The sequence below is a fragment of the Engystomops pustulosus genome, chromosome 3, assembly GCF_040894005.1.
Source record: "Engystomops pustulosus chromosome 3, aEngPut4.maternal, whole genome shotgun sequence".
Lineage (NCBI taxonomy): Eukaryota > Metazoa > Chordata > Amphibia > Anura > Leptodactylidae > Engystomops > Engystomops pustulosus.
Window position 1 is genome coordinate 29,189,773 of NC_092413.1, and position 21,836 is coordinate 29,211,608.

The 21,836-nt window shown below is 43.1% G+C and overlaps 1 protein-coding gene across 2 annotated transcripts in view; it reads left to right on the top strand.

Annotated features, from left to right (window-relative positions):
• The window catches only part of AFTPH (aftiphilin), a 42,030-nt gene extending 21,423 nt beyond the window's left edge, over positions 1–20,607 (top strand). The window contains exons 5-10 of one of the 2 annotated variants that reach the window (XM_072140394.1): positions 2,843–2,899; positions 3,286–3,408; positions 4,684–4,744; positions 7,911–7,994; positions 14,953–15,076; positions 17,688–20,607. In XM_072140394.1, coding sequence (XP_071996495.1) covers positions 2,843–2,899; positions 3,286–3,408; positions 4,684–4,744; positions 7,911–7,994; positions 14,953–15,076; positions 17,688–17,832 — 594 coding nt within the window. In that variant the 3' untranslated portion in view covers positions 17,833–20,607. The remainder of the gene's footprint in view (positions 1–2,842; positions 2,900–3,285; positions 3,409–4,683; positions 4,745–7,910; positions 7,995–14,952; positions 15,077–17,687) is intronic. The other variant, XM_072140395.1, reaches the window with a different exon arrangement.
• The last annotated feature ends 1,229 nt before the right edge of the window (positions 20,608–21,836 follow it).

Here is a 21,836-nt window from a genome sequence, read left to right on the forward strand (position 1 = left end):
GAATTCATTAAAATTTTTGCCAAATTTCCATTTTTTCATAACTAAATACAAAAGATTTCATCCAAATGTTTTAAATAACTTGAAGTTCAATGTGTGAGGAGAAAACTGTCTCAAAGTAACCTGAATATTTTAAAGGTTTCCAAAGTTCTAGCTTGTTATAATGACACAGGACAGAGATTTGAAAAAAAATCGTGGTCCTGAAGCCTTAAAATAGCGTAATAATAATTCTTTATTTATATAGCGCACACAGATTACGCAGCGCTGCACAAATTGGTCCCTGTTCCCATGGGGCTCACAATCCAAACAACCTAACAGTATGTTTTGGAGTGTGGGAGGAAACTGGAGGACCTGGAGGAAATCCACGCAAACACGAAGAGAACATATAAACTCTTTGCAGATGTTGACCTGGGTGGGAATCGAACCCAGGATCCCAGTGCTGCAAGGTAGAAGTGCTACTCACTCAACCCCTTTATATGGCGGCACGGTGGCTAAGAACATTCGACCGTGAAGGAAGAACAATTTTCAGGAAACACACCAGCGTATGAGTGTGATTTGTGTATACACCGCGGCATCTATGTGGTAAATTTCCTTTAGTCCCAGTCGATAGGAATCTGTTGCCCTTATGGCTGCGTTCACACATGCAGTGTACACATTATCCCGATGTGATTACATAAACTCCAGCCCCAGAACTTCACAACGCAATGTAAATGCCGAATGTGACCGCATCCTCACAGTCCAAATGTCAGAATTGTGAGCCCTTGTCATGGATTTGGTACTTGTACACTACAAGCTTCCTGTCGGGGTGCGTTCACACGTTGCAGTTAAGGCTGGTGCCACATGCACCGCTTTGTCTGCGTTTGAAAACGCAGACAAAGCAGCGTCTACCGGGGCGGTCCGCGGTCCGATCGCATCGGCGTTTCTATGGAAACGCCTGTAATCGGGCCCGATCGCATTGGAAACGCCTGCGATCGGGCCGCGGCCCGCCCCGGTAGGTGCGGCTTGAAAACGCAAACGCAGACAAAGCGGTGTGTGTGGCTTGAGGTGGTTTTAGGTGAAGTTTTTTCAATTGAACGGGTGAAAGACATGAACTGAACGAGTGAATTTGATTTTGAAGGGGAAACCTGCTCCACAAATGTCATTCACTCGTTCAGTCCATGTCTTTCACCTGTTCAATTGGCAAAACTGCATCTAAAACCACCTCAAAGCTGATCGCGATGCAGTTTTAACTGCAACGTGTGACGGCACCCTCCAATGACAGCAAGCAGAGATCTTAATGACCACCCGCCGCCTTTGGAGCCCAATGTCTTTTGGTGTTGTAGGCAACTGCTCATGCTGTATGTTACTACAGCTCCTGTTCTGCTGTTTAACCCCTCGATCATCACTGTATGTTACTTGTACTATTAGCTAGTGGGATCATCAGTGTCTCTCTAACCGCAGCCTGTGTCCATAATGAAACATACAGGTGAATGTCGGGCCCCCAGTATTTACCTTTCCCCACGCCTCTGGCCAGGCTGTTTTTTGGTGTACTAGGCTCAGCAGAGACCCAAACAATGTGATACGTGAACATACAAGGACATCTAGCACCAGGATGAAGGATTGTAAACCAAGCACACTGACATACTGGTGTGTGCCCCCTCTAGCAGGATGTTCTCTTCTCTTAGATTCTTATGTCCTCATTTTTACAAGAAAAAGGCTTCAATAATTATGCAAATGAGCCTGAGGGGCTCCAGCCTCCATTAATAGCTATGAAGCCCGGAGCCCCTCAGGCTCATTTGCATAATTATTAAAGCCTTTTTCTTGTAAAGATGAGGGCATAAGAAGCTAAAAGAATATCAGATCCTGCTAGAGGGGCACACAGCAGCATGGGTGTGTGCTTGATTCACAATCCTACAGGTAGGTTTCCTTTAAAAACCTGCCCGTGGGCAGCATGGTGGCTTAGGGTGAAGACACACATGGCGTTTTTAGGCAGTTTTTGGGCCGTTTTTTTAGTGCGTTTTCAGATCGTTAAAAACGCATGCGTTTTTGATCAGTTTGAATTAAGATAATTGCTCAAACCTGTCAAAAACGCATGCGTTTTTTAACGGTCTGAAAACGCACTAACTAAAAACAGCCCAAAAACGGCCTAAAAACGCCATGTGTGTCTTCACCCTCAGGCCGTGGTCACTGTACCGCTAGACGTCCGTCATAACGTGACACTAGCGCACAGGGGGAGGTCCCCGACCCGAACGCACATGCGTTTCCAGGGAAACGCATGCGATTGTCTGGAAACGCATGTGCGTTCGGGCCCCCTGTGCTCTAGCGTCGCGTTATGAACGGACGCCTAGCGGCCTTAGTGGTTAGCATTACAGCCTTGCAGCGCTGGGGCTCAAGTCCCATGGTCATCATCTGCAAAGAGTTTGTATGTTCTCTCCGTGTTTGCGTAGGTTTCCTCTGGGTCCTCCGGTTTCCTCCCACACTCCAAAACATACTGGTATGGTGGTTAGATTGTGAGCCCCATGTGGACAGGGACTGATTTGGCAAGTTCTGTGCAGCGCTGCGTTATCTGTGTACACTATATAAAGAATTATTATTATTATGTAAGGCCTCTCCGTCTTGGTTATGTAAGGGGCCCCTTGAGGAAGTGCCACAGAAAGTACTGCGGATTAGAAAATGTTCAGTAACACTTTTCTGCCGCTGGCACGTGGCTGCCCCCCCCCCCCCCCAGTGATAATGTAATAAGGACCTCTCCATGGATTGCTCATTAGTAGGGGCCTCAATAGCCCCGTTACCTTTGCAGACTATTCGTACATGTTATTTGTGTGTTGCACGTTATGGCTTGTAGTAAGCACTTTACTGTTTGTAGCTCTTCACAGGCAATAAGAAGCAGCCTGTCATCGTTCCCATGTACGCCGCCGGCCTGGTAAGTTGTCTGCTTTCTAATAAATTTCTATTGATATAGATTTGTAGCCAGCGATTGGTTCTTACTGTGTCATTTTATGATGTCTTTGGTTTTTTTCACACCTATCCAAGTAGTGTATGTTTGTAGGCATTCACTCAGCAGGGGTCATGGCCAGTGTATTACAATTTTATCTGACCTCAGTAAAATTCTCTAATGATCTTACAAGGAAAATGGCTCATCTAATAAGCGGATATTCCCAGCTGAATTTCTTTTAGTGGTTTTACCTGAGTATGGCCACAAGAGGGCGCCCAGCGCTTCGTGTTACCAAAAGTTTTCACTATTTTTCCAGCTCCTTAGAATTTTAATGTTAATCTTTGAATTCTTTTTCCCTATTGGTGATGATGTAGGGAATGTTGGAGCCGACAAAGGAACCTCTGAAGCCTCTATCTGCTGCTGAAAAAATCGCATCAATAGGGCAATCGTCTCCTGTTCCCACAGAGGACAGTGTTTGTTCTTCTGAGCAGTTACAGGTACGTTGGTGTTTCATTCTTTACGGTGAGATTAATGGAGATTAGTGGGGGTTATTTTCATTCACCTACAGGGGTTTTCCCATGACACTAGTTAGGCCCCATCTACAGTAAAGGGCCAGGATGAGCGGAGCACTTGTACTGTCCCACTAAACTAGTAGCCCCCGCGAGTAGGGCATGAAATGTCCTTTCTAGAATCCTTTCTTCTTTGATGTTAAAACTTCCCCATTTACCTATAAAAAGTCAAGTGAAAATGAGCAGAAAAGAGTCACTTTAGACCTGAGATGAGTCAATTTTAGAGGCTGATGAGAAAGTGTCACTTCAGACTTCCCCATCTTTGGGCTCATGCTGATGTCCTACTGAATATAAGAATCCAGATAAGAATATAGGCAGTTACAGAAATAAGTGGGAACTGGATCTTTATCTACAGCCACATCTTTAACTGCCTTAATCTCTGGTTATGTATATCACAAGAACCACAAGATGATAAATGAGTTTCTTATTTTTAATGTCTCCAAAATGTGGTTCTGGGTGCTATAGAGCCAACGATGTGAGCATCAGAAATGACACTTAAGCCTTTAAAAGTGACTCTTCTCTGCTCAATTTCACATGACTTTGGAGGAGTTTTTTTTTTTCTGGATAAACGGGAGAGGTTTCACATAAGAGGGAATTTGGAAAGCCGATTTCATGCCTTACCTTTGCAGGCTGGTAGTTTAATAGGGTAAAACCTGGTGACCCCTTTAAATCCCTCAGATTTTCCACTGGAAAATCACAAAGAGCTAAGCACTATAGAACTGAAGATGGGGGCACTTGAAGTGTCACTCCCCACTGCAGCTTTTAAATGTGACTCCTTTTAGGGCAAAGATGACTCTTCTCTGCTCATTTGCTTAAGACTTTTTTTTTTTTTTTTTGGTATGTATTAAAAAAGAAAATCTCTCCTGAAGTCATGTGAAAATTAGATAAATCAGACTCTGTGGATGAAGGAGGAGCATTATTTAGACTGTAGCTGCTAGAACCATGGTTCTGGTATTGTACTGTAGAAGAAAATTTAAACTTTTTGGTTCTGTATGACTGACTGAGAATTGCGACCATTGAGGCATGTAAGTAGTGCGCCGACCGACTGAGAATTGCGATATGACCAGCGACCATTCAGGCGTGTAAGAAGTGCGCAGATACGAAGCAAGAAGGTCGGTCCTGTTCTTAAGTAGGGGACCGCCTGTACATGTCGCTATAGTTCTAACTGACTATTAATCTATCTGTTCATTCTTTCTTCCGCAGGAATCCCTCCCGCCTGTCCAGTTTGACTGGAGTAGCAGTGGCCTTACCAACCCCTTAGATGGTACGTCTCCCCATAGAGCCTCTAGCAACTGATTTAGACAAAAGAACGCTCCCGTCTCCTCTCTGCTGACCTCCCCCTTGTCTTTTTAGTGTATTTTTTTGGGTAATTCAGGCTTTCTTTCTTCATTCTTTGCTCAGCATGAACCATTAGATGAATGTATTATACTAGGGCCCAGGCTGCCACCATAGTGTTCCCTGGCACTTCTTATGTAATGTTCTCCCATCCAGTGTTACGTGGTCATTTATCCATTTTATTTATTCACTAATTATTACCAGTTGAAGATCAAGGTATGTTCAGTTTGATTCTTCTTTTTTTATATCATTTTTTTACTGTATTCTTTTATACTTTTCTTATAGTCTAGTCTACACCTTATGACTTATGTTTACCAGCATTTTATCTTTGTGCTCCTTACCGCTGTCAGTTACTTACACAAGTGACAGGCGAGAGGTGGAGGAAGGTAAAACCATGAGGGTGACCTCACCAGTAGCTGTTTGCCATCTTCAATTCCTTTCAGACTATGAGCCATAGCAGTACGGATGTGACCTCTCAGATACAGTTATATTGGGGCAATGCACATTAGAAGAGCAGTGGTGGGTCTAAGGCTGCATTCATACGACCGTATAGGGGACGTATGTATGGCTGCAAGCTTGTGCCCGTACATACATCCCACATACACTTCAATGGCCACATGGTGCAATATGGTGCCACTCCGTATACGCCATGCTTTTCTATGGAGAAGGGTCACCCCTCCTCCACTCTATGGCACCGCATGTATGCCCGGCTACGGCCCAGCAGGCATAGGTTCGTGTGAATGTAGCCTAAGAAGGGTTCAGCTTGTTGGATCTTAGCATTCGTAATCTATTTTTCTTTATAACCTTTCCCCAGTGAGAACACACGCACCTTCAGCCAAGCATGCGTGTCTATAAGGGGGGTTACGAGGAATAACTGTCTGCTAAGCTAGCATCAATATCTATCATCAATATCGGACTGATTAGGGTCAAATACCCAAAACCTTCACTTGTCAACTGCTTAAATAGGACGGCTAGTTGTAGTTTCTGGGCTAGCCACTACTCGGGGAATGGAGCTAGACTTGTTCGGAAGGTGCTCTTAGTGTCCAATTGAGCGCAATTGACATGGATGACCTCTCCTATGGATAGATCATAAAAAACATAAGCCCCGAATATGATTATGCCTTTAGGCTCCATGCACAGGAATGTGTGCTTTTTACAGACTACAAATTGGGGGTAGCCTGTGCCCATTGGAGAGGGGAGAGGACCTGCTCTATCTTTTGCAATGTGGCCACCTTACTCGGTAGCGATGTATCCTGTAAGTCAATTGCAGCCGTCTGTGCCAAATATGGCTGCTTGCATCAAGCCTAAAGGTCTATAACCACCTTTCAGATGTTGAACCCTCCTCCTTATTCATATTAGATGTTCCTGCATTGATCAACAAATGGTCATTGTGCAAATGGACCTGCATGCTGATGGTTTCCATGTTAAAACCAAGTTGTTTTTGTGGAATTTACTAAAATTAAATGGGTTTTCCAGGAATCTGCAAAACCAATAGGTGGCCAGGATGGGGATAAAACAAAAGGAAGTATACTTGCTCTACTCTAACTCCCAGTTCCTGTGTCGTTCCTGTTTTCAGCCCTGGGCCCAGCCTAAAGACTGTTGGGTCACAAGACCCACTTCATTCAATGACTGCCCTCCTTGGACCAAAGGCCGTCACTTCCTTTGTTGTTCCCCTGGTCCGAGAAGTCCAATCATTTGCTGAAGCAGGTCCTGTGACCACCTGGAACTTGCGATCCGTTGCAGGACATGAAAACAGGAAGTATCTGAGCGACACAGGAAGTGGGAGATTGGGGGTGGGTAAGTATGCATTTTATCTCTCCCCGTTTTACCCAAAGGACACAGTGTAGGTCAGTTCATGAACGAAAGCCTGAATGGACTGCTGTCTTCCTTCCTTTCTTTCTGCTGGTGTTTCCTTTTTTTATTTTACTATTGTAAAGTAAAAGGGATATTCCAGAATTTTTATTGATTCTTCTTATTCTTGGGATTGTTAAAATGTCTGATACCCTGCAATCAGCTGTAACGAGAGACTTCAGTATTTTGATGAGCACTGTGACGGCTTCACTTTCCACCAAGCACAGCGCCATGCCTTGTATCGTGGCTGTGCTTGGTATTGCAAATCAGCACCAATCAATTTAATGACTGAACGACAAACCCTTCACAAAGGCTTGTGAAGTCACTGGAGTAATGTGCCAGCTTGAAATAAACCATTGGCGCTGACGCCAAGCCTCCGGCCCTGCCATTCTGATATTCATGACCTATTCTAAGGTTAGGAAATCAAAATAAATCCTGGAATACCCTTTTTTTTTTTTTTGATGTTTTGAAGGGAAACAATCCAGGTAATTTTTTTTTTTTTTTTTTTTTAAATCGCCTTCAGCGGTTACTAAGTGGGTGATCTGATCTTTTTTTTGGAGCTTTCCAAGGTCACAGTATGGATGACCTATAGCTTATTAGTCACAGTCCTTCATTAGGAAAAGATGTAGTAACACAGCTCAACCACTACACATAGAATGGCGCTGTTCTTCCAGCTCCGTTCTCGGGGTATAGGAAGGCAGCTGCAGTTCCTGGCGATCAACCACTACACAGAGAATGGATTAGCGATGCAATTGTCCTGGGAATATTCTAATAAAGTAGATTGGTGACATCATCACATCATGACCTGGTGATGTCATCAGCTATGTATGATCTAATTGGGCGCTTACTAAAAGTATAACTAATGTAAGTATCGGTCATCAAAAGCTTAGTATACAAGTAGAGCACCAGCGTGGATCATGTCATGTTTACCCGCCGCGTGTTGTGCAGATACAACGGGCTGTTTCCCTTTAAGCATTAGAATGTGTTTTGTTTTTGTGTTTTTGTTTTTCTTTTAATATGTTATAACTTAACTTTAAGCATTATTACGTTCTGGAGAATTATATCCCACAGACCTGAATTCTATACTGTGAATTATTCTGCATTGTCTTCAGTGGCTCTTTTGCCCATAACCATGTAAGATGTTGGATTCTAGTGATAATGTGCTGCATGTTTAAGTGTGTGTGTATTTTACCCTCAATCCGCCCTCACGGCTGAATTCCCCAACACGGTCAATGAATTTCAAGCTAGTGGAGGGTCTACTCTTCTGAATCTTGATTTCTTTGGACCCGTGGATGACAGTGGCTTTAACAGCACCACCACTATCCCAGGTCAGCGGAGTGTCACAATGGTTGCCTTAGGAAGCATGAGCACGTCACTGTGGCTTTCCTACAAACAAGAAACCCGCTCTCTTACAAAAAACATTGCTGAACCTTGCTCCTAGTAGTGGAGCAATAGGGGAAATACTTGGGATACATGTGAGAGGGATACGAGATTACATTACATCCCCGCACGTCACAATAGTCACACAATATATCCCAGACATTGTGGGGTTTTGCATGTTCATGAACTTTTATGGTAAGTTTTTTTTAGTCTTGAATATTATCCTTATTTTCACCTTTTTCTTAAAGGGATTTGTAGTTTTTGTTATTTTCGTACTGAAGGTTGTAAAGCCATCTAATCTACATCCTGCTGTGATACAGTCCCCGAGCTGAGATATTGGGGAATCTGCAGTATTGGACGTCATATCTATTCATGAGCGCTGTACTTGTCAGAGCGATCTGGGACATTAAACTGACACCCCATTAGGACCTGTCCTAAACTGGCCAATAAGGTTGCTGACTGGGGCCAGGTTACATGGACCAAGGGGGCTATACAAATAACAAACAAGCGGTACTTGCCCCTCTCCGGTGCTCTGGTTGCTCAAGTGCATGGCTGTCAATGTGACGTCACCACTGAGCCTGTGTATAAAGAGTCTGCTGGAGACTCAATCCAACGTTCCTAACAACATGTAAATTTATGCTAATGAGCTGGAAAGGCAGTTGGGGCCATTACTAGAGCCCCTCACTTCTGTAGCGCCATAGGATCTTACACTATGTAGGAGCACTTACTCCCTCCCACTGTGTCAAATTACACCAGGTGGTGGGGGAAGTGTAGAGGAGGCATGAGAGAGGGGGGGAAGAGCTTCCTGTACAGTGTAACAGCCTGTGAAGTTGCAGAAGGGAAGGGATCTGGCAACACCCCCCTTCTGGCTCATTAGCATAGTTGTAAACGTTGGTTTTAGATGGAAGGAGGCCATGGGTAACATAGATGAGAAGATTACCACAGTCACAGTGCCTGGATTTTGGTGCCCCTGGTTTATCATTCCGGAAATAAACAGTTTGCCCCTATTGACCGAAATTTAAAAGCTCTTTGTAACCAATCACAATGCACTGCGACCCCTGAAACTGCCAGAGAGACCTGAAAGAAAGGCAAATAAATAGAATTTTTTGTTAAATTTCGCTTGTATCTCATTAAAGGCGCCTGTATATTTTTCATAGTAGTATATGTAGTATAGTAGTGACGGGCTTACATGGATGTGATGGAATGACTATGTTACAATCACACTACATGTCGGCACATGATATCTTGGCATCCGCGTTCCGGCCATATTGTAATAAGATCGCTTGTATCATGTTTAACCCAACCAGGATTAACCATTGCCCATTGTAACGCCCCCTCTAAACTATTCTTATCTGCCCAGAGCAGATCTCCTTCAGTAGCAGACGTGTATTTCATCATCTCAGTGCCGTCTCCTTGGAGTATCACTGTGTATAATTAGCATTGCTTAGCCTTTCTGTATCTTATCATCCGTACAATGGGCGCCTCTTACGCTCAGTCTTATTACATGAAATGAAAGGTACAATACCAGAAGATGTGAGCTTAAGTCCGTATAACATGGAGAAATCTTATCCCTTTGTCAAGTGATCAGAGTAGTATCATCCAAGACTGAGCCTGTCATATCGGATGCTTCTCACAGAATTAAGATAAGTTAAAGTGTAACTAAACTTTTCACCAAGTTTTAAAAACAGCAGTGCAAATGATTCTAGTAAGCATTGTAATACATTTTATTAAAAGGTGTTTTCTTTCACCCTCCAGTTTTTTCCTACTTTTATCAATGTGTATAAACTTCCCCTCCAGGACTCCCACAGACAGCTGATAGATAAGGAGAAGCTGATAAAGCTTCTGATGACTTAACTCTTTACAGACAATTACTGGATTGTCTCATCTTCTTATACAGAGCTACATGAGAAGAAAGGACAAAGAAACTTTTTATTTGTTTAAAGGGGTATTCCAGGAATAGGAACTTCTGATACAAAGACCCATGAAGCTATAAATAAACGAATATAACAAAACTCAATGTCATTAGTCACAAAATGGAGCTTAAATTGTTTTAAATAGTTTCAACAGCTCATAAAATTTTGTGAATCCTAAAAGCAGAGTTTTATCCAAGATGCTCGTCATCTAAAACTACAAGTCCCATGATCCTTCAGGTTGCCGTAACAGACTGTCCTGCCTTGTTACCATGCTATTGATGTGTAACTGCCATCACTGCACATTGCCTCTCACCACGTCTCACCACAACACTGGACCCCTTTAAAGGGGGATCTTTTAATAAATTTGTAAGGGGATGTTGGCATTGACTGCTCGTTTTCCCTGCAGTGGCCTCTACAGGTTGATGTTAATATCACATGCAGGCATTCCAATGTATTGCAGCTAGACTCCAGCTGCTGGAGCTAGGGTCTGGAGCAGGCGAACCTTACCTTTATGACCTCCATACGATAACCCTATTGAGTCATTTGCCCTCCACTTAGGCTTTATTCTTTGACAGTTCTCACCCCCTGTTGCTATATGAGTAAACATCCGCTGGATGAGTATACTTGTGGCTCTCTAAGATGGGGAACTATAAAATCAAAGTTAATATTATCTATTTATTGTGTAAAAGCCTTAGAGGAAATCTTTCAGCAATTTTGACCATACAAAAGTTACAGGCTGTTTTGGGTATTGTCCCTGGAGAGCTGTGTAACCTTTGTGTGTCTGTTGTAAGTAGTGACAGGAATTGGAAAAGTGAAGTAATAATCGAGCTCTGCAGCTCTTGTGAGGGATTTGGGTGGGTCTACGAGCCTGAAGAGCTTTCCACTCTTGGCACTGTGTTGCTCCACAGCCCCTCCCCTCTGTTAAGGTTAGGACATACATTCGCGATTTTGGTTGGACACTTACAGAATTGATTCAGAGCAGAGGGGAGGGGCTGTGTAACAGTTCATTGCAAAGAGCTCTTCAGGCTCAAAGATCAAACCATCCTGAAATAAAAGTTCATTTTTCACAGGCCTGCTGCTACTTATGACACACACAAAGCCATGGTTACACAGATATCCATGCTCAATATCTAACACGGCCTTAGTTTATTATAGTCAATACAAATGACTGATTCCCTTTAAAGTGACTTCTTGCAATGATTTGTAATGGGACCTCCGAGGCGGCTTATTGGATGATTCCGGATGTCTCATTATGCATAGGACAGGTAAGGGAAGCTTGAGGTCTACCACTCTGCTGATGACGGGCTCAGACGTTTATTTCCAATTGTAGACCTAATCCCTTTAAGGATAGGCCATCAATGTTTGGTCTTGTAAAACCCCTTTACAAAATTGCAAACAGTATTAAAGGAGATCTACCGTTTGATTTGATGCATTATGAAGCAAACATACTTTGAGAATGCTGTAGCTACACTGATGCAGGATCATATCTTGTTTAATTCCTGTGCTGAGGGGTTTTCCTGAAAAAACAATTATAACATTCAGGACCTTGGGAAAGCTGGGTCAGCATGGCTGCCTCGATCAACACATTACACAAGGGAGCTTAGAATTACAAATGGCGGTTCGTGAAGCATGACTAATCAACCTGAGCTGGATCACTCGTACACAGCAGCTGGGGGATGGTGCAGCAATCGTTTATTCTGTCTGACAGGGACAATAGTGATTGCATTATCTTCTCCTGCACAGGCTAGGAGAACCACGGAAGTATCCATAGAAGGGACAGAGCTTCATTATCATAATGTTTATATCTGTTTTATCAGCAAAACCACTCAGCTCAGGGATTAACCAAGATATGTTTCTGCATCAGTGTAGCGAAAGCATTCTCAATGTATGTTTGCTTCATAACACATCACCTCAAATGGTAGGTTTCCTTTAAAGTGCTAGACACGTCTGCCACCAATATAAACATCATCTATTAGAATATAATGAGCAGGGTATGACCTGGGGTTCTTGGGAGACCCTAAAAGGTTTCAACTTTCATTTCTCAAAAAACTAATACTTGGTGTATTCTAGGATTTTAAGGATTCCCCTACTACTCATCGCACATTACTAACTTGTTTACTAACTCTACACTTTTTAACTCTTCAGGAACCTCTGGTCACTTTGGGATAACAAAATAAAATGGTCTTCGCTGTCTTTTATTTTATTTTTTTCGGGAACCCTGCCAATGGTAGCTGAGGCTTTGTCTCATTTACTTTCAGCGGTTTCCAAACTAACACTATAACACACACACAAAGTTTTACTTGTTTCTGGGAAAGTCATTTGTTCGAGCTTGCTGAACATTTGGGAGTGGTGTTGCTCTATTTGTGTAGCGGCCATGCCTTGGGACTCCACAGGTTGACCAACAAGTACAACTGTGCCAAACCATTCACTTACACTGCTTAAACATATCCGAGTAGGATGTTACATGTTGTAACACAGTAAAAATATCTTAATCCTCCCCCTTTCAAGCTTAAAGGGAGTCTAGCAGCTACCGAATCTCTCCATAAGTGATGCCAGCATTGTATAGGGCACTTTGTAAGCTTTCCAGCCATAATTGTCCTCTTTACCAACAAATTATTATTTTAAAGAAAATTCAGGTTTTAGATTTATGCAAATAAGCAACTTATTGGGAGTGTGGTCATGTCTGCTGGTGCAACTGGTGTCGTCTGTGTATTCTGTTTATTGCTACCCAACATTGTTCTATACACAATGATTAAAGGAAAGTACATAAAAAAACGGGTTGCACCAGTGCCCATGCCCTCAGTGTGCACCAGTAAGCTAATTTGCATAAATATAAAAATTTAATTTTCTTTTAAAATTGTTGGAAAAAGTATGAAGTTCCCTGTACAATGCTGATCTCCCCAATGGGGTTATGTAGGAGTTGGAAGACTCCCTTTTAAGATCTTTCGAAGAACACATTGCACGGTAACACTACAAGCAGCGCAGTAGTTGTGGTCGGCTTGTCCTGGAAGTGCCCAGGCATGTGATAGTAGCTGGTGGTGCAGTGGTGGCTGTCTAATCTAGTGGCATCATGTAACGTCTTGGGCTACGGTGGCTTCGCAGGTGAAGGGTGTTAATTGTTCTTCTCAAGATGCTCATCTAGGAACAAGAGGAATAAGACAGAGGGCAGAGTTTATAATAGCCCCACAGACGGGCAGCTGAATAGTACTGCCCTACCATAACCTCACGTGATTGTAATAGTAAATTCTGAGCTACTAGGAGGTAAAGAATTATGGCCTGGATCTTTATAGTGTTGAGTTGTCCACACCCCATCTTTTGCTGGTCATCTCCAGGGTTTATGGAGATCAATTATTTGTCTTGCCAGCCGAAGAGTGAGTGACCCCAGTCAATCTTATCTGAGAGCACTATACTACAGCTTCTCTTCATCTCATATAGTGACTAGATATTAGAGAAAGAAAAGCTGATTTCAGATTTAAAAAAACAGAGCAATCCTTGCAGGACTCCTAGGTGTGACTGTAAGAGTCCTGCTAACACATTGATACAGAGAGAGCTGTCATTCACTGTATGTGGGTGGGATTAAAGGAACACTCCATGCAATGCTGATTCATTGAATAATACTTGGTGCATGGCCTGAAGGGAGGAGCTGGACTCATTTTGATTGTATTCCTAGAGTCATGCTCCTCCATACAGGCCAGGCACAAGGTATAATTCAATGAATCGGAATTACTGGAGTGTCCCTTTAAGTGTAGGAAGGTGTATCGGGATTCTTATGGGGAGATTTATCAGGGCTTGTACACCCATTTTCAAATGTACAAGTCTTGAAATATTCTCTGTGCTTTTCGAACAACCATTGCCCAAGTGGTTGTAGAGGAGCTTGAAGGGTAGGGCGCAGCTGGCAGCCTACCATACCGGCATGGGGCGTTCTCAGTCTGCAACTGAGAACTCGCTATTAGCTGCGACTGTTCAGTACTGAATGGTCGCCGGCTTTAACTCAATTCTATGCCAGCGCAGTCGCCTATGGGATACATCAGGAGGCCAGAGCCTCTTTATGTATCCGGCTGTGCCAGAGAGGGGAGGGGGGGGCTTCATAATGGATCTCTTCCCTGATTTCTCAACTTTTAGTCCAGTCAAGATTGAGTAAATCCTGGCTGGACTTCTAGATGAGACGACAGGAGTCCTCATAAACCTTCCCATGCTTAACCCTGTAACCTTGTGTTTTCAGGACTGTTTTACTCTTGTAAGAGTCCTGTCAGGATTTCTATATTTTTTTTTTTTTTTTTTTGTTACTTATAGACAAATCCAGACAGGACCCTTTGGTCAGACGGTACGAGTCCTGATGCACCTGCCTACACTGAAGCCCCTCCACACACAGTGATTGACTGCTCTCATTGTATCATAGTGTCATCAGGACTCCTACTGTCTCCCCTAGGAGTCCTGCCAGGTTTTACTCTGCTCTTTCCTCCTATAAAACTCTCGCAAAACCTTCTGTACCAAAACCTGGATGCAATCTATTAACAAGGTACTGTACCATTAATCCTCACGGGTTCCATCTTCATAAGAAGCCTGTTAAGGCTGTCTCTGTTGATTTGTTGGTGTCCCTAATGCTTCAGCAAGCTTACGTCGCGGCGAGTAGTAGATTTATAGTAGAGTGGTTTAGTGCGTGTCTTCTGCATACTACCTCTAAGTATCTGAGTGTATTCATTGCTTATTTATAGGCCTATGTCAGCAGATAAAGAGTTGAAGGCCTCCTCATATATGTGGCTCTCCCGTTTAGACCTATGCATTACACATCTGTGTTATAACTTGATATATACATATAGGGCATACCTCTACCTCTCTTATTACACCACCGTCATGTCCTGATACTGACACTGGAGTGCTCAGATACTAAGAGGAGTGTGAGGTTTGTGCTGTGCTTTTGTGATCCATGAGGTGACTGTCCTCCATCTCTACTGACTTCTCCCATCACTGATTTATCATTTTATGCTGAAAGGTGTGGATCCGGAGCTCTACGCACTGACGACGGCAAAGGTGGAAACCTCCAACGCCGGCAGCAAAGTGACTGATGCATTTGCAAGACTGATGTCTACAGCGGAAACCACAAGCACATCGGCAAGGTAAACCACCCTTCAGGTCATCGAGTACGGATCATGAGACAGCTTCTTCTCACCGCAATGTAACATTAGCAATGTTTAAAGTAGATCTAGTTTCACACGTTTGCCATTCTGTTAAGATTAAAGATGTTTTTTCCTGCTAATTTGTGTGGAAAATCAGGGCCAGATTAAAGAAAGGGCTCCAGGGGCGAACACCCCGGGGCCCCCACCACTTTCATCACAAGGCGCCTCAACCAGCAAAGTCCGACAGTCGGCTCACCTCTGTACCTAATTCATTCAACTTCCCAGACCACCCCCCCCCCCCCCCCCCAACAATTTTTAATAGTAATGTCTAACACTTTCTGTGCTACGTTCAGTGGGGTCCCCCAACAAATTTTGCGCCAAGGGGCTTCCACCTACCTTTATCGAGCTTTCTGGACAACCTATCCTTAAGATATGCTAAGGTGGGAGAGGCCCATTGGGTGCGGCAGGCTCAGCCTCTATTTAATCCAATGGGAGTCGATCCTGCACTAACCCTGAAATGCTGCTGCCCACCTATAGATAGGTCCTTATCCTTCATGGCCCGGGAAAACCCCTTTAACTTTCAGAACATGTAGAGGAGATGGAGCCTCGCAGGTAAAGGAATTATTAATGCTACCATTCCCAGATGAACTGAATTTAAAAAAGGGCACATTGACTTCTTTCTCCTGCTACCGGAAATGTAGAGCATTGGGAGATCTGTCAGGTCCATATGGCTTTTTTTCATCTCTGGGAATTTTTTTTTTTATTTAATGGGAAAACCTTTTAAAAGTATCTGGCAACACTAGATCCCAAACCTAAAACAAGTATAATGATCAACTGAAAAATGATTTGGTTCTATAACCCTGAGGATGTGCGATAACAAAATCATCAGGAGTCCAACTGCTAGGGTCACCACTAGAAATTAGCCGACCCAAACTTTAGGTTCGGTTTCCTCTATTTAGCAGCTCCGCCCAACCCGACGTGTTGCATGATGGGCTGCAGGGCAGCCAATCGGGCAGCTTTGCGCCCCTGGCAAATGGGGATGGCTGTGATTGGCCAGGTTGATACCTGGTGGACGCACCTGACCAGTTATGCCGTTTCTAGTTGCTGGGGGCGTAAAGCTGCCTGATTGCTTGGTGGACTGCAGAGCAGTCAATCGGTCTGGGTTAGGCGGATCTGCTGAACGGAGGATGTCGAACCTAATGTTCAGATCCGTTCGTCTCTAATAATGGAGGTCTTCCTCCTCTTAGTACTTGATGGAGCAAAAAGTTAACACTGCTTCTTGCTGCTGTATTCAGTACTATAGAAGTGTTAGAAATTGCTGAGCCCAGCGCTTGGCTATGTCCGGCACTCACATAGACCATAGAGGACAGTGTCGGAGATATTTGAGCACTGTGCTCTGCAATTTCGGACACTCCCATAATATTAAATGGAGTGGCCAGATGTATACCCTACCTGCTGCTCCATCTGTTCCAAGAATGGCACCTGTGCTTTTGTACTCTGCAGGGGCCCCAGCATTTGGACCCTACTGATCAGGTTGGTATCTCCTATCCACAGAAGCAGTGAGCCTCAATTTAATCTTTTCTGGTAGTACTTTAATATCGACCACTCAAATGCAGAAGTATTTAGTATTTTTCCGAAAGCCGTATCTTTCTGCACTGGGTAGGTTGCTGTTCTAGATCTGCATCAAATCTATCCTTGTTGCTAGTCACCATGGCAACCGGGAGAGCGACTTACTTGTACCGCTCGCGTACAACATGCCAGGTTTATGCGTCTAGACAAGGAGCCTGCTGCCGGTGACCTGAGCGATCGCTGCTTATGTAAACCAGCACTAGCGTTCAGTTCTACATATGCTAATTGTGGCTTTGACGTGAAGCTCAGGACCATCCCGTGGGAATTCTTTTTCTATTCTGTTTGATCACATGTTAACAAGACGTGCTGAGGGCATACGGTGAGCACGTCCTCTTTGTGTCTGCGGCTACATCTAGAAATCTGCAGTACAGCTCATGTTTAACTCTTTGTGTTATTGTTTGTCGTCTTTGTAAAAAAAACAAAAAAAACACAGAATATAATTATTCCCTTCTCCATGTGCTCGGCTTCATACTAGATACTCATCATATGTTCCTTTTTATTACTTTTCTGTTTTATTAATTAACATTTGACTTGAGTAATGGATTAAATGTCTGGTTTTACTCCTAACCACATTTGGTAACATTTAAAATTTTAAGAGGGTCTGTCTCCAGTACCAAAAAAACGGCCCTCATTTTGTTGTCACTGTTCCTCTGATCAGTTTGGTGTTGTTTTTTTAAAAGTCCATTCTCCCGTTCAAAAGATATGGAACTTTGAAGTTTTATATGTGGGTTAGCGCTGTAAAGGGGCGGTAACCGTTTTATTTGGATACAACGGACACACAAGGACACACCCCCTTTGTACCCGCTAGTTCACATATAAACTTCCAAGGGCCATATCTTTTGAACAGGTGGACGGATTTTTACAAAACAAACGCCAAATCGATCAGGGGCACGGGGGCAATCGAGTAAAGATGAGGAAGATTATGAAATATTTTAGTCCTATTTTGACTTAACCAAATGATGTTTCATCTTATTTCTCACAGGAAACCTAGAAGGGACGAGAACCTTAGCGACGAGGCTGCGAAGGTCATAGCCAGCCTCCCCGATCTATCCTTCATGCATGCTAAGGTGTTGATGTTCCCAGTCTCCTTAACACCTTTATCAAGTTCTCAAGACAAGGTTGACTGATTTAAAAACACACACACACAAAAACAAAAAAAACTTAAGAAAAATAATACAGAATCCAAAACGTATTGGATGTTTTATATCCAAACTTTTTAAAGAGGAATGAAAGTGTTCTTGCATTTTTTTTTTTTCACAAAATCACACGGGCGGATTTGTCGGTAAGCGACACTATAAAGGGTATATACGCTCTGATGTATATTTCCGCACTGAATACTTCATTTATATGAGAAAATCTTCAATTTAATTTGTATATAAAGGCAAGTGGGAAATGTTTTTTTGTTTGTTTTGTTGATGTGCTGGGTACATACACTGGTGGATCCTTTCTTACAAAAGAAAAATCAAAAACGGACAAAAGTGAACATGCAAAACCTTCACTGCCTGTGAGCCTGTGGTGGTGACTTTATTATTATTTTGTGTCTCCTGCTCCTGGTCGTATTGAAGTTGTTGTACTGTTACATCTAAATGTTCAATGTTGTTTTATTTTGTGTGTTAATTTAACTCTTAAGTTGGAGCCGACTGCGGGATCTGGAGCGGGGAGCATTGAAACCAGTTGGTATTTTAGTTTTTCTCTTCTGTGAAGTTATCAATTTTTTTTTTTTTTTTTTTGTTCCCTCGATTGGATTTGTTTCTTGGAAAACTGGGTGATGGTCAGTATGGCCGTTGTTGGAAATGATACGAAATGGAAAATATTTGCAGTGATGCTTCCATATCTTAAGGGAAAGGGATTGGACATGTTGAAAGCAATCAGCCTAAGGGTACATTCACACGGCCGTATGACCCCTCCCCTCTCCATAGAGAATATCCCCGCACAGCCTGACACATGGGGAAAGATGGAGCGTGTTCTATCTTTTCCCCATGTACGTCCCGGAACACGTATCCGCACCGGGCCGCCATTGCCGTCTATGGGGACGTATATGCGGCCACAAATTTGCGGCCGCATATACATCCCCTGAGACGGCCATGTGAATGTCCCCCTAATCCCAATCTTTTGGGATTACACAGTGTTTTATACACTTTTTATACACTTTTAGTCCAGTTTAGTTTCCGCTATGCTCTCGGGGATGAGGCTGACATGTTAAACTAGTGCATCAAAGGGCACTGGGACTTTACATTAAATTTACAACATGGACATGCGGGCAGTAGTAAGTGCATATACCTGTTACTTGATATTCATGATTACAGTATACACTGGGGTATGTATCTTGACACCAGAGTCTACGTGTAACACTTTCCTATAGTACCATTAAGCAGATAGAACAAATCTTGCGCCCTCCTCCAATCTTCACTGGAGACTTGTGATGAAGCGGTCGATATCAGACTGTGATGTTAAGAAATATTAATATTGCCATATTATTATTTCTTTATGTGACGGTATCCTCCCCCATCTCTATTGGCTACTCCAGTAGGTAGCTGGAATACCCCTTTGAGTTACATATGTTTTTGGGAAATCTGGGTGACGATGCCAAGTAAAACTATGGCTAAAATGTACTGGGGGGGGGCAGGACTGTAATTAAAAGTTATTGTGTTATAGGCAGAAGAGCTTGTATAACTTGGTGATGTGGTAGCGCCGCTCCTGGTGTTCCCCACACTAAACTTCCTGTGTGACTACCACAGGGAACACTAGGGGTAACCACCAATGATATTATAAAATTTAGCCATCTGGTAGCACTGCTCCTAGTGTCCACCATTTATTTCTGTGTAACTCCCCCAGTGAACACTAGGGGGCAGCCACCATGAGCTTCTAAAACTCCCCCTCCTAGTGTCCATCGCGCTGCACTTACTGTGTGACTCCCACAGGGAACACTAGGGGTAACCACTCGGCCAATCAGTGGCAGAGGTGTGTCATCTCTACAAGCAATGATTGGCTGATAGCCCTCCTATGTGCCCCCTGTGGTGTAGGGAGTTGTGCAGAGAGTGCAGTGTAGTGATAGTTTTATTGTATTACCACACCCCAGCAGGATGTTACTTGGCTTGAAAACCCCCTTTAAGGGCACCTTGTGGCTCTCCCGTGATGTCTGATTTAGTAAGTGCTTTTTCACAGTTCTCTGTATTGTACCTTTCCCCTATTAATACTCCTGGAAATGTATCCATAAAACTTTCCATTACCACTCCCCCAAACAATAGGGTGTCTGTGGACTCCAACTTGCACTCAGTTTTAGACTAGTAGAAAAACCTTATTATGAAAATAGTAACTAAAGCCGCCATGTCGGGAGGGCCGCCCCCCGTCTTTCTGTAGAATCTATAGCGATATAACAGACGAGGTCCCTCAAGGACTTCATGTACAGGTGATGTGATGCTCCCTGATCCAATCCCCACCAGAAGTAACTGCAATGGTGGCAGAAGATGTATAATGGTGTCTGCCAGGACAACAAAACCAACCATCCATCCTCCGAGCATCTGTGCGTCTGTCCTGCTCCATTCTGTCTGTGTGTAAAAAAAAAAAAAAACAATTGCAGGGTTTTGGGGACTTAATCAGTTTTGATTTGGGTTAAGAAGGACCAAAATAATCTGAATGTGTTTCTGATTTACTGTTCTGATTTTTAGTTTTTATTTGTGTCTATTTGTTGTACCACTATCCTTCTGATTTGCACAGTGTATAAAATAAAAATTAAAAAAAACAAAAGGCATAATCATAGGTTGCTATGGTTTAGGCTGTACATACATTGAAGACTTTGGGATGTAAATTTATGGGAAAATTCCTATGGAAAAAAAAAAACAAAACAAACAAATTTGATCTGTAGCAGCGAGGTCCAAGTGCATGCCCAAGTTCTTTTGAAATGTAAGCGTGTACATTTTTCTTTTAGCTTACACAGAAATAATAAAAAAAAAACAATAAGCAAATTGTTGTCTTTTACTTTGTCCATAATCCAGGTGATGGGGTCAGTTTGGGGCTCATTCTACACTTTTATCTCGAGTCCGAGAAACTTGGTCTGCTGCCTGGAGCTTGGACATGAACTGCATTACTGTATTGACCCATACTCTGTCCATACATACTCGTACTCTGTATTAAACCGATTTTAGTTAAAGGGAACCTGTCACCACATTTTTACATATACAACCAGTGACAGGTTCCCTCAAAGCCCTATTTACTAACTGACGCCTTTCTTTTTCGCAAAAAATTGTTTCCCTTACATCCACATTAATCAACTTTTTGTTGCCTTCTCTAGCATCAGAGAAGGCGTGTCCTGCTCGACGAGCCCCTCCTACCTACTCCCTATGTCCCGTGCCTCTTCTCATATGACCAGGCGCAAATCGTCTAAGATCCTGTTACATCTACAACGTCTACCCCATGTATGTATCTGATCACTTGAAATCACAGCAGCTTCCATGGACTTCTCCTCCTTCCCATCTTCCATGCATGTTGCTGCAGTGATGTGATCAGATACATATATGGGGTAGATGTAACAGGATCTTAGATGGTGTCATCCTGGTCACATTAGAAGTGCCCAATGAGGTAACAGTTATCTCTCGATGTTCCATACAGAATATCATAGCACAGTTTGACTTGTCGATCAGGACAAGCAGGTGGGACAATGCTCATCTTAGTAGTGATTTAACCAACACTTTTAAAAAGTAGGTCAGACAAGGCTTCCAGGGAACTACTTCTAGGAGTAAGGATACATGAATGTGTGTGATGTGTTCTTTTTTTCAAACCTAATTACTTCAGTGGATGATTTTGGCCGGTGTAAATGGCCCATATTTCCAATCACAAAATAGTGATAGCTCTTCCCTTCTCTGCTTGAATTGCATTTTAAAGAAGACCTGCAGGGTTGATTTGGGACCCTAAACCAACTACAGGTACTTATGGTGGATGGAGGAAAAGTATAAAAAATTTTTTTTACTTTTATACTTGCCTAGATGCGAGTCTGATGAGGCACATCCGGCTCGCATCTCAAGATCCCACGCCGGCTCCTCCTCTTTTGTTGGGATGTTCTATGCTGGCTTTCCTACCCACAACGCGCATGCACCGAAGGATCGAGAGCGGAAACAAGTATAAAGCTTTATTT